General features: G+C 41.9%; 1 protein-coding gene across 5 annotated transcripts; it reads left to right on the top strand.

Moving 5' to 3' along the window:
• The first annotated feature begins 801 nt into the window (after positions 1-801).
• Positions 802-11,856, top strand: sf1 (splicing factor 1). 5 transcript variants are annotated; one of them, XM_056368989.1, is made up of 12 exons: positions 802-1,190; positions 1,789-1,920; positions 3,738-3,813; positions 6,915-7,067; positions 8,422-8,511; positions 8,609-8,792; positions 8,939-9,054; positions 9,212-9,319; positions 9,409-9,604; positions 9,707-9,929; positions 10,041-10,205; positions 10,632-11,856. In XM_056368989.1, exons 1-12 carry the CDS (start codon positions 929-931, stop codon positions 10,961-10,963), a joined length of 2,037 nt encoding a protein of 678 aa, XP_056224964.1. In that variant the 5' UTR covers positions 802-928; the 3' UTR covers positions 10,964-11,856. The 5 variants fall into 5 exon arrangements, with proteins under 5 accessions (XP_056224964.1, XP_056224963.1, XP_056224962.1 ...); XM_056368988.1 differs by having other exon boundaries at positions 1,786-1,920; XM_056368987.1 differs by having other exon boundaries at positions 803-1,190; positions 9,704-9,929.
• Positions 11,857-12,807: the final 951 nt, after the last annotated feature.

Here is a 12,807-nt window from a genome sequence, read left to right as displayed (position 1 = left end):
TTTTCATTTGTCAGATCAGTGCGGACAAGTTTTAAATTTTATATTAATAGAATGTTGGATAGAAAAAATGGAAAGTATAAAATTAGAAATTAGAAATTCTATTCATCCTTTGGCTTGCTTGAGAGGGCGGGATCTAAGCTTCCATCATCTGATTGGGCAGTGGGGCAATTAAAGTATGAAAAGTGAAAGTTGTTTTTTTTTTTTTTTTAACTTTATTTAAACAGAACATTACATGAACGATGAACTACTCAAACATAATCATAATTATTTTACATTTTAAAGTAAATTCACACCACCTTTGATATTCCAAACTGAAAAATTATTGCGGTGGTGTGTATCACATTTCAAAAACAAACATACAACATATATAAGATGAAAATGAAAAGTGAAAGTACTTGTAATGCAGAAACATGGTCTCTGTCAGAAATAGTAGCTCTATATTATTTCATGTTATTTAAGAATTCTTAATAATATAATAATATACTCGTTAGAACGTAGATTTATAAATCTTTATCAAAGGATCTTATATGTGCTATTAAGGATTCGTACAAACGCTGATGTTGATTTTCAGTGTTAGAGGAGCGCGTGGATGGAGGCTAGTCTGGGCGTGGCGTCCTGACGCCACATCTCTACATTGGGATTGATAGTCATATGAACCAATCAGTTTGCAGAATTTGGATAACAAAAACAATTTGCCCAATAGAACGTGGCTTGTGAGGAGGGCCTTGATCTGGCCAATAAGAATGCTTTATTCTGAAGCGGATCATCCCACGTCCATGGGATCATCCTTTGTGGTTTTCTGTTAGGCGCCATTTTGATTAAAGTACTGTGGGGTTAGCAGGTAGTACTTTGTTAGCTATTTTCTCTTTTTAAACCAATTTATACCTGAGTCGACTGACAGAGATTAAGTCATTTGAGTACACCGAAAATGGCTACGGGAGCAAATGCAACTCCTTTAGGGAAGTTGCACCCCAGTATTGGCGCTAAACGAGGATTTGACGCCGGGCCTGGTGCAGGGAACGGGTTGATGCCAACACCGGGGCCGCCTGCATCTTTTGCTTCGCTACAAGGTTTCCAACCCTCGATTCCAAACGCATCTTTTCCGCAGACTCATCAATTCAATCCAGCGTCAGGTTTTACGACCCAGGCTCCTCAACAACCAGCCGCGGGGGCCGGACTAGCTAAACCAGGTAAGTGAACTGAACGCCCGCTAACATCACAAGCGCTCGATGCGGCACGAGTTAACGCTAGCCAGCTAATGTAGCTAACTAACATGGGTTAATGTTAAAGGCCCCACATCAAGCACAGGCCCTGCGCAAAATGGAGATAGCCCCGCTAACGTTAATTAGCAAATGAGCAGCCAGCGCTATTGTTAGGGGTAAAGGGGCTTTATGTATGCATTGACCGAGGTTAACCGCGTCCAGTGATAGGCTTTGCACATACTATGTTAAACAGATCACGAACGTTGCAGACGTTGGATTATATGTAATTTTTGGATCCCAAAGCATCCATCTACAACAGCGACGTTAGCTGGCCGCTTAGCGTGTAATATTTTGTTATTGACAGATTGTAATGTCATGGCGACCTCAATCTATGTTATCTTTTCTGAATGATGAGTAAATTAGACTATCCTAGAGGCTACCTTTCGATAGTTACTATTCCAATCTCCTGTTGTCTTTGCTCATAAGCGAGGTCATGTTGAGTGGCGCTTGGATTGACATTATACCTGTAACGTAAGGCAAATGACGGTACGGCCAATATGCATAATATCCCTGTTCCTTTCAGTAGATTTCGGTCAGAAGAAACAAAGGAAGAAGAGTCGTTGGAGCAGCGAGACGCCAGATCAGAAGACGGTCATCCCGGGCATGCCCACTGTCATTCCCCCTGGATTGACCCGGGATCAAGAGAGAGCCTATATAGGTAAATGTTTAATATTCATCTCTTGTTATTGAAGGTTACCATGTTTTTTATAAATGCAGTTTTGTTTTACTACGTCTCATCAATTACATCTGTTTGAAGTTCTAGTTTTCTTACATGATGCATATCAGTATTAATGTTACTGTTTGCTGAATTTCCAACAGCTAGAGCGCTCTAAAGGCACCCACAAGATGCTTTACTAACTATAAACCTTGAATCACATTTCCTATCTATTTGACAGTAACATTACTGTGTTACACAAAATGTCTAATTTTGCTCCAACTGTTGAGACAAAGCAATAATTTCTAATGAGCAATGATTATAAGTTGTTGATGTAAGGTGATAATGAAGGTAATTTCTCTTTAATGGAGGTAAACCGGTTCTGCTTTGGCAAGTGTTTCCGTGGTCTTATGGTTTGCATACCATTGGGCACCCATTAGCAAGAGGAGTTTGAGATAGATGATTAATCACCACTGCTTGCTGGTATCTGTCCTGAGCTGCAGGTCACTGTTCACTGTCTTGCCTGATCCTTACACATCATCAGTAATGTTCCTGTGCATGGAGACGTTACTCATAATGTCCTAACATGCTATAGTATGCTTCTGTTTATACTGGTCTAAGTGTGAGCAATGCTGCTACAATGGCAAATTGATCCAACATATTTAAATCACTCAAGTTGGTCTAGTGGGCATTGCAAATTGGGAAACACTTGATCACTGTTACTGTGCTCTCAGTTTGGCCTGTTTATAAAAAAAAAAAAGAAAAGAAAAGAAAAAAAAAAAAAAGAATGATCATATGAAACTTTGTGTTTTGAACCACAAATGCCTTTCAGCAGCAGTGTAGCACCAACACACTGCATTCACAGGCCCTCAGCTGGGTGCTTCGAAGCAGATAAGTCCTTTTGTCAATAACTGAAGTCGTTATTGATGTTGTTCACTCATTGGTAATGGTTGTTCTTCCTTGGTATGTAAACACTCATTTGTGCCCACCCTCCCTTGTCATACTTATCATTTCCTTTGCTCATTTAGTAGATCCCCTAAAACAATCTGAGGGAAACATTTAAGATGAAATTGCTGTGGGCCACAATTCACAGGCCTTACATTCATTTCTATAATCCAGAGTAATCCTTTCAGTGATCAGTGAATCTCTGTGTTTGGGGGGTATTTCATTACAACTTTCATAATGTGCATGAGATGACTGAATGATTTTATTTTTTTTCATTGCCTTCTAAATGTAAAAATTGTTTCTCTGTCACTGCAGCCCCTCAGTGTTAGATCTGTGGAGTGTCAAGAGTGACTGTCATCACCTGTTTTGTTAATGAAACTTGCAAAACAAATAGACCAATCAGTGATTTTTAGACCCACTGTGTCCTTAAAATGCCAAAGCCTTTAAACACAATATGTTACAGTATGTGAAACTCTGTCTTCATGGAAGAAAACAGCTTGGGATTGATATATTAATGGTGCGGCAGGCATTTTTAGGAACCATGGTCTAGTCATTTACTGACATGTTGCCATGTTTAATCATTGTCTGAGAAAAGGTTAGTCCTGTTCATGCTAATGTAAATGACCTAGAACATATTCATATTGGGTAATGTATACCTTTTGATGAAGTGAGTAAGTGCTTTCATGCTTTAGAGTCTTACTAGATGTTCATTTGATCTCCCTTTATTTTTTTATTTAACAGACTCACCATTTGTTTTTACCTTAGTAATGACTGAGACAGTGCTCTAATGTGCAGAGCGTTGTCTCTCTGATGTTGTTGTGGTAACCACATTTCTCTCCATCCTTGTTTTTCTTTCCTAACCTGAATTCTTCCAGTCCAACTGCAGATTGAAGACCTGACTCGTAAACTGCGTACAGGAGACCTGGGAATCCCTGTTAACCCTGAGGACAGGTCGGAAAAAGATTAAACCCACGAACAGTAACATTTTCTCTACATTCTTGACTTTTTGGAAGACAAATGTTGATTTTCAGTATATCTGTGGTTGTTAGCCTACATCTCAGTTTGTGTAGTAAGAAGCTGGCAGATATAGAGTTTAGTTAACTAATTGAAGGGAGGTGTTGATTTCACAGTGCTAGAGGAGAATTGATCTACATTAATATATTAATACATTTCTCAGTCTGCTAATCATTCCATCACCAGTGAGCGTACACAGTTGTACATTTACTGGCTCTGGTAGCTTTAGCAGTATTTATATTTATACAAGATACATTTTCCATACAAATCCTTTTGTAAATTTAGGATAAGTGTTTAAAATTTGTACATGATGAAAACTAATTATAAACAGTGTAGTGCATCTAATTGAAATGCCTATTTTTTTTTTAAATTGGACATATGCATATACACTCAGTTATCAGTTTATTAGGAACACTTTGCTAAAACTAACAGTCTAATACAACAGTCCGGCAGTGAAGAGGTTGTTAAACAGGCTGCAGTTTGTGCTGCTGTTAAATTGTATTGAATTACACAAAGCTGCTGTTTAGCCGACCCTCATTCATTTGAATGGGGTGGACAAAATAATGAGAATACCCGCCAACATAACACAATGCAACTGGACCACAAATAACAAAGATCACATGGTTGAAATAACACGTCTTTAACACAATTTCAACACAAACTGAAAACTACAACCTTCATGAAGGTGGATTTATTGCAGGACTCTTGTGTTAGACTGACTTCGTTTTTGCAAGGGGTTCCTATTAAACTGACAACTGAGTATATTTTTACCCAAGACAGTGAAACAGTGTTTGTGATTACATTGAAATAAAATTTCACTTTATTGAATTAAAGTATTTAGCCAAAGCACAGACTTTATATTTGACTAAGTAGTTCATCAGAGAAAAAAAATGTTAACAATTAAACATAATTTTGACCAGGAAACAACCTTAACTAAAGGTCTATTTTTTTTAGCTTTTTTTGAGCTTTCAATAAAATCTCATCGTCGTCTTCAGACGTTCAATCAGAACAGAAGAACTACCATCTGCTGAGGAAGACAGTGAGATGCAATTGAAAGCCCCCAAAAGCTAGCAAGTGGACCTTGAGTTGAGTGTTTGTGTTTTTTCGTGTTTTTTTTTTCTATTTTTTATTAATTACATTTTTTTAAACAAATGTTTACAGCTTTATAAAATCTGTTTCATCACCATGTAATGGAAAACAGTTTCAATCTTGGGTAAAAAAAAAACAAAACAAAAAATCTAAACAAATCACAAAATAGTTGTAACAAAGTGGAAAGTAGCAGGATGGTATGAATGTTTGGGCAACCCACTGTATATAAGTGAGTGTAGGGTGAGTTTAGGTGTATCTCAGCCAAGACGACTATTTAAACATTTGCACCTCTTCCATTGGATTATTTGTTATTTTACTTGACAGTTCAGTGAAGTCCTAGTGTTAATGCATCATGGTTTCACCCACTGCTTGTCTGTCTGCTGTAGAGTGCTGTGTCAATCTATGAAAACATATCTGTACTACTTGTGTTAAGATTTTCCTCTGAAACAGGTTTGGGTCAATGCACCATTAATGTCAATGATTCTGTTAACATTGATATTTAAGACCTTGTTCAGCTTTAAAGCTGAAATAGCTCAGATGAATTGGCTCATTTGGAAAAGCTAATAATCAAAGATTCACGTCCATCAGTTCATACTGCCTGACTTACATACTGGATATTATATGACTATTTTTAACAGTGATGTATGTAGCCTACATCATGATATACCAGTGATTCATAGCCTCTGTCTTAGACCTAACAATGATTTGTCGTTGGTGATCTCTGGTTTTCCCGTACTGTGGCTTTTTAAACATTTCCATCCAGGAGGAAGGGGGAGGGGGCTCAGGGTGGGGGAGTGTGCCAGTTTTCCCTCTGGACTCTTGAGGTCTGGAAGAAAACTGCCACAACTGTCTGTGTCCTGGAAACACAATGGCCAGCGTATAACATAGTTTCCATAAGGATCTGTTCCCACAGGAAGTGGCTTGGTCTCGAGTGTGTGAAGTTGACCTCTGTTAGCTAGAGTCCCTGTCATCTGTACACTGTATAGAGTTTCTCATCATAATCAGACATTTCCACAGCAGCCAAAAAGCTGATTGCAGAGCTGCAGCATTCTTATAAATCACTCCCCAATCTAATGTGACAGAACCAACTGGGGGTGTTTCAGGTCGTCACCGTTGGAAGTTTGAAGCATAAAAGGAAAACCCTTTTTTTTCCCCCTCACTCTTCACATCACATGGACACACATGTGGCTCTCAGATGGGAGAGCATAGGAAAAGGTGGATATCTAATCATAATTCCTTTTCTCTAACCCAAATTACCCCACGTCAACCTAACCCTTTTTCAAGCACAGAGCCTCCTTAACGCAGCAGCACAGGTTTTCAGCATCCAAAGGGAGGTACGGACCTCTTCCGCCACGTCAACACCAAGCAACTCAAAGCCAGCGTTTCTGCTTAGGATTGCGAATTTTGCTTTGGTTTCTTTTTCTTACCTCCAACTTTTCTTTCTTGTAGGCCAACAATCCTGTATGCAGGTTTAATTCTGGCCATATATTTGGTTTGTTTTGGTTTTTTTGGGGTTTTTTTATTTTTTATTTTTGGGTTTTTTTTCTGTGTGGTTGATGCCCCTCCAGTGTATTGGGTTAATTACCGCTATACAGCTTTGGTTGCCCCCTTTTTACCCTGAATTGTATAAATGAATGGACTCTAGCCTTTGAGATGTCAGTGCAGAGTTCCTACATCATTTTCTTTTCTTTTTGAGTTTGCTCTTGCACTGGCCGTGAGTCACATAGTCAGTCTACCTGAGAATCCTCTCAGTAGATCCAAATTTCCAAACCCATTTGTAAATTTAACAATTTCTAAGACATGTCAGTACCCATTGATTCAACACTGAAGATTTGAAATTCCTAAAGTCTTAGTTAGCTGTAGGAAGTGTGTGTAACTGTTAATGGCAGAGCTCCACTTCCAGAAAGGTGTTGATGAGGTCTGTGTTGTTCTTTGTCTGCCGTCTTCAGGTCTCCATCTCCGGAGCCCATCTACAACAGCGAGGGCAAGAGGTTAAACACCCGCGAGTATCGCACACGAAAGAAGATCGAGGAAGAGCGTCACTCCCTCATCACTGAGATGGTTGGACTCAACCCTGATTTCAAGCCTCCTGCAGACTATAAGTACGATTCATTTATTTGTTTTCCACCAATCTGTCTTGTTTTTTTTTTTTTGCTTTGTTAATAGTCTGTAAATTTAACTGATAAAATAAAAGGCACATAATTTTATTCAAGTGTTTCCAGACCACATTAACTGTTAAACAGCTAACCTGCTTACTGCAGCTGGAGACAGGAGTCCTTGTTCTGCTCTGCAGCCTCGGCAAGTTTGGTGTAGCTCCACATGAACCAGTTTGCCACCAGAGCAGAACAAGAACCACTGTCACCAGCTGCAGTCCAAGACGGTGGTGTTACAGTCTGTCTGAGGAACCACAGACCTGTTGCAGGGAGACGGGGGCTGGTTAGCAACCTCTGGACTTTTCAAATTAAAGTATTTGCATAAAATGTAACTCCTCCATAAATAAATAACATCACTGACCAAACGAATACTCAATATGAACTTAGCAAAAAGGCTGGCTACGACACAATTTGTAAACAGCAGAAGATAGCATTGTGGGTGAAGAATAGCAGCGAGCAGACAAACCAATAGAAGCGTCAAAGTGACGGAAAGATACAAACAACTTCTGGTCAGGACTTTCAGAATAAAATCAGAGCGGATATAGAAATTTGTGAGTTGGGCCTTTGAGTTGAAGTGACAGGTCTTGTGTCAAGACAACAATATGCACAACTAGTCACGTGTCAACTAAATCTCTGGGGAAAGATTCAGACTGTGGATTGTGGTCCTACCTCTAAAAGATGGTGATATAATCTTTTGGCCGGATCACCCACCTCTAGGTAGTGGTCTTGAAATCTGAAATTCTACATAGACAATATTCTACAAGATGGTTAGAGATGTGATTTTACAAAGACATGTAGCTGCTTGAAACCATTTTACTACTGTATCTACATGGAGTAGGAGAATCAATACTTTGGAGAAGATCCAGGTCCTTTTTAGTCAGTTAGGATAGAACGGTTCAGAGGCGCAGTCAGTGATTGGTTGACACGTTCAAACAATTAAGATGAAAACTATAAGAGGGACAAAATATTATTGAAGAATGAAGGATCAGGGCACATAGTGAAACAAAGGCAGGCTGACAGGCTTCAGCTGGGCTCAGTAGTGGCATCATTAACAATGTCTGTGTTACTTCCTTCAGCCACAGAACAGCACAACAAAAGGCGAGTGAGTGGTTTGTGCCTGTGTTCCCTTTTTAGTGACATATGAGAAAAATCTGTTTGAAAAATACAGTGGGACAACAAGCAAGATCAGGTTATGGGAATCTCCAAGTTCCTGCAGTGAAAAACAACTAATGTGACTCTCGGGAGAATCAGGAAGTTGTTTATTGCTCTCAGTTAATGTTAATCTTGTGTTGGTTCTTTGCAGACCTCCAGCCACCAGAGTCAACGACAAAGTTATGATTCCCCAAGATGAATACCCAGAAATCAACTTTGTTGGTCTGCTGATCGGGCCACGGTAAAGTGGACTTAATGTTTCTGTCAAGTGACATGTTTTACATACTTAAAACAAGACGATCCAGGTTCTCACAGCTTTTCCTTGTTTGTTTTACCAGTGGTAACACACTGAAGAACATCGAGAAGGAGTGCTGCGCTAAGATCATGATCCGTGGTAAAGGCTCAGTGAAGGAGGGGAAGGTCGGCCGGAAGGATGGACAGATGCTCCCAGGGGAAGATGAGCCGCTGCACGCCCTGGTCACCGCCAACACAATGGAGAATGTCAAGAAAGCTGTAGAACAGGTGAGGTGACCGCAGTGTGATCATGATTGTACTCCATCCAGCTCTGTTTGGTGCTTTACACTTAAACAGCTGCAGTTTAAGGCTGAACGTGTTCAGCTGTGTTACTGTTCAACATATTCAGTGTATTAACAGTGAGAAATTCACAGATTCGCAACATCCTGAAGCAAGGCATCGAGACGCCGGAGGATCAGAACGACCTACGAAAGATGCAGCTGAGGGAGCTCGCCAGACTCAACGGCACTCTGAGGGAGGACGACAACAGGTGGGTAACACAGGTCTGACAGAGGCGGAGCTTCATGTCCAGGTCACTGTCGATGACAAATCAGTGCTGATTGACGGAGAGACATCTAGGGATCGAGACTATGAGGCTCACTCGAAACCATAGAACAGCAAGTGACCATCTCTCTTTGTATCTGTAGGATTCTCCGGCCCTGGCAGAACTCTGAGCCACGCAGCATCACCAACACCACCCTCTGTACCAAGTGTGGTGGAGCAGGCCACATCTCCTCTGACTGCAAGTACACCAGGTGATCAACAGTGAAACAACATTTCAGCTGAAAGCCTGATGTAGTGATGACGTTTGTTCTAATTGTTTTTCCTGTTTTGTTATGTGCAGCACATTCGCTGCTCACAGAGCAACAGGTGGCGAGCCGCCTCAGTCAGCCCAGGACAAGGCTCGTATGGACAAGGAGTACCTGTCCCTCATGGCTGAGCTGGGGGAGGCTCCAGTGCCCACTTCTGGTGGAGGACACTCCAGCTCCCAGGGAGGAGCACCGCGGACCTCGGGCCCCAACAACAACCAGCCACCACCGGTGAGTTGATGACTCATGACGCCACTCTTTGGTTTGTGTAGAAAGGTTTCCCCAGTGACTGACAGGTGTGTGTGTCTGCGTGCGTGCGTGTGTGTGCAGCAGAACCGGCCGCCCTGGATGAGCTCTGGCCCCACTGAGAACAGGAACTTCCATGGTATGCATGGAGGGCCCGGGGGACACGGAGGACCCCACAACTTCCCTCCACCAATGCCCAACATGGGAGGACCCCCTCTGCCACCCAACCCCAATGGCCTGCCTCCTCCCTGGATGCAGCCTCCTCCTCCCCCCATGGGCCAGGGTCCAGGACCTCATGGACATCCTATGGGTAAGAGCTAACAGACGGAGGAAAATAATTTAATGTAGGAGGAAGTAAAATAATCTGTTGCACCATAAATTAACTGTAGAAGATTGTTAATTGATGTTTTTTTTCTTGTAGGTCTGCTGCCTCCTCCAATGGGTATGATGCCACCTCCCCCTCCCCCTCCCAGCAACCAGCCGCCTCCCCCTCCATCTGGTCCCCTGCCACCATGGCAACAGCAGGCTCCACCTCCTCCTCCAACCAGCAGCATGGCAACCAGTACACCGTTGCCCTGGCAACAAAGTAAGAACGCGAAAAAGCAAATCCGAAACCATTCATTTTTTCACTAATCAATACACACACATCTGTGTCACATGGTAAAACAGACTATGGTCATTTTTACTTTGTACATTGCATTATGGGATACTAAATTCATTTTATAGGGTATAATAGTTTTCATTAGATGTTATGACAACAAAAAAACGTAATTAACTGCAGCCTGGTCAGTTCCGCTCACAGGGGTTGTGAACTACAAATCTTGGCCTCTGTGTTTTTGTCATATTCCCATAATCACCTGCTCATATTAGATGACACCACACTGATGGTCACTCTGGGCTCTTCTGAGAGTCACATGGTCTGATGACATATATTTAGTCACACAGTCTAGTGTGTGAACATTTTGATGACAGGAAAGAGTTAACCTGTATTTGCCCCTCCACCCCCCTGCAGATACCACCACTACGTCCAGCCCTGGCACTGGCACCCTGCCTCCATGGCAGCAGCCTCAGCAGCCTGCAGCCTCCGGAGCTCAGCCCCCACCACCCATGGGCACCCCATCCATGGTACCGCCTCCCCCTGGCGTCCAGCCCCCGCTGCCCCCCGGCGCCCCTCCTCCTCCCCCTCCACCACCTCCAGGCTCAACCGGCATGATGTACGCCCCACCACCACCCCCGCCACCCATGGACCCCTCCAACTTTGTCACCATGATGGGAATGGGGGTACCAGGCATGCCCCCCTTTGGCATGCCTCCTGCCCCCCCACCTCCTCCACCGCAGAATTAACCCCACCACAAGAGTCTTGGCGCTGCAGCAGATTGTTCACCAGATATCCAATAGACTGATGTTAGAGTGTCTATGTGTGTCACAGAAAATATAACCAGTGCTTTATTTTTTATTAATCCTGAATATTGTGAAACAACAAGGCCGTGTTAGTTCAATTTGTAAAGTTGTGTAACTTAATTAGTTATTTTTCCTGTTTTTAAAGTTTAGATTAATACAAAGCTCCTTGTGTACACACACACACAGCGTCGCTCTCTGCCACATGTTCTGCAGTGCTACACAACTTTGTCATGTCATTCGTTCATCAAATAAATTTCTCAAATAGCTGCAAGTTGAATTTGTGCTGAACAGTCTCATCAAACCTGGAAACGTAACTTTCATTGAATTTAATATATTGAACTTTAACTTGCATGACTCATTTTAAACAGCCTTTGTTTAAAGTGACACATTTATACTTTCATCTTCCCTGTGTCGGCTCTGAGTTGAATAAGATTAATATTTTTGTAATGAGATGTGAACCGTACCTTAGTTCTGTAGTTGTCTGATTGTTTTCCAGAAATTCCCAGGCTTTTTTTTTTTCTCTCTTTTGTTACTCGTGTGTGTCTCAGTTGTGATGCTGAGTTTAAAGGGGGGTTTGATGCTGCTGAGCCTCTGCCCCCCCCCTGCACTACTTGAATGCTGAGAATCTGATATATCCTTGTTTTCCTGCCTCTCTCTGCTCTGATCAGATGCTGTGTGCAGTGTTTTTGTTGCTTCCGCAGGACGAACACATCAGTTTGTCCTTTGAGTTGTTGGAGAAGGAAAATGTCAGTTTTACTGTTTCCGGACTCGGTCTGTTGTGTTATGGAATAGCTGTTGAAAACTTGCTTGGTTTAGAATTAAACTGATCCATTTCACCTTTTTGTCCTGTAGCGCAGCCTCATTTCTCCTTTCATGGATGTGAGACCCTTTGTGTCACAATGGTTGCCAAGTGTTTTTTTTTCCCTCCCCAGGCAACGCACTGCTGGCTGCCTCATTTAAATAAGTTACATAAGGGTTTTGTCCCGAGTCTCCACTGCCTCCGAGCTGTTGAGGAAGTCTGCACTTACACAGACGTGTAGTTAAAAAAAAAAAAAAAAAACTTTATTAAAAATGATGTGGCATTTCTGCTCATGTCCACCAGACTTCAACTTGTAAGGCAGCTGTATTTCATCATGGATGTATTTATTATAAGACAGACGTCCATGAAGCCTTATGCTCAAATCATTTCCTCTCCAATCACAACTTATTACCCCATAATGACAAAGTCAAAACAGAATTTTAGAAAGTTTTGCAAATTATTAAATACATTGAGATGAGTATTCAGACACTTTACTCAGGTCTTACTTGAAGCACCTTCTGCAGTGATCACAGTGGGTCTGAAAACCTTTGTACATCTGGATTTGGGGATTTTCTGCTGTTCTTTGCAGATACAGATGTCAGGTTTGCTGGGGACTGTCGGTGGACAGACATTTTCAGGTCTCTCCAGCCTCCTGTCTCTGCAGCAGTTCCTTCCTCATGATTTCTGCTCTGATCTTCATTGTCCTCTGTGAAACCTGCTATAGACAGGTGTGTGTCTCCATATCAGTTCTAATCAGCTGAGTTTACCAAAGGTGGACTCCAGTCAAGCTGTAGAAACATCTCAGATGATCCAGAGAAAGTCATAGTAAAGAGTCTGAAAACTGCAACATCTCAACAAGTGAAGGGGTCTGGAGACTTTCTACACATACAGGATGTTATGTTATAATCTCGTTACCTTATATACAACCAGCTGTTATTGCTAAAGTATTTATATCACGTGATGGACAACTGAACAAACTCCATTTGCT

This window comes from Seriola aureovittata, chromosome 23 (assembly GCF_021018895.1).
Source record: "Seriola aureovittata isolate HTS-2021-v1 ecotype China chromosome 23, ASM2101889v1, whole genome shotgun sequence".
In the NCBI taxonomy this organism is placed as follows: Eukaryota; Metazoa; Chordata; class Actinopteri; order Carangiformes; family Carangidae; genus Seriola; species Seriola aureovittata.
Note: the sequence above shows the minus strand (reverse complement) of the source record. Positions and strands in the feature narration are given on the sequence as shown.

Bases quoted from the DNA above. Each gene is read 5' to 3' on its own strand.
- sf1 (XM_056368985.1), top strand. From the start codon at position 929: ATGGCTACGGGAGCAAATGCAACTCCTTTAGGGAAGTTGCACCCCAGT. The intron at 9,320-9,408 runs GTGATCAACAGT...TGTTATGTGCAG, and splicing joins TCTGACTGCAAGTACACCAG to CACATTCGCTGCTCACAGAG. The intron at 9,605-9,703 runs GTGAGTTGATGA...GTGTGTGTGCAG, and splicing joins ACAACAACCAGCCACCACCG to CAGAACCGGCCGCCCTGGAT.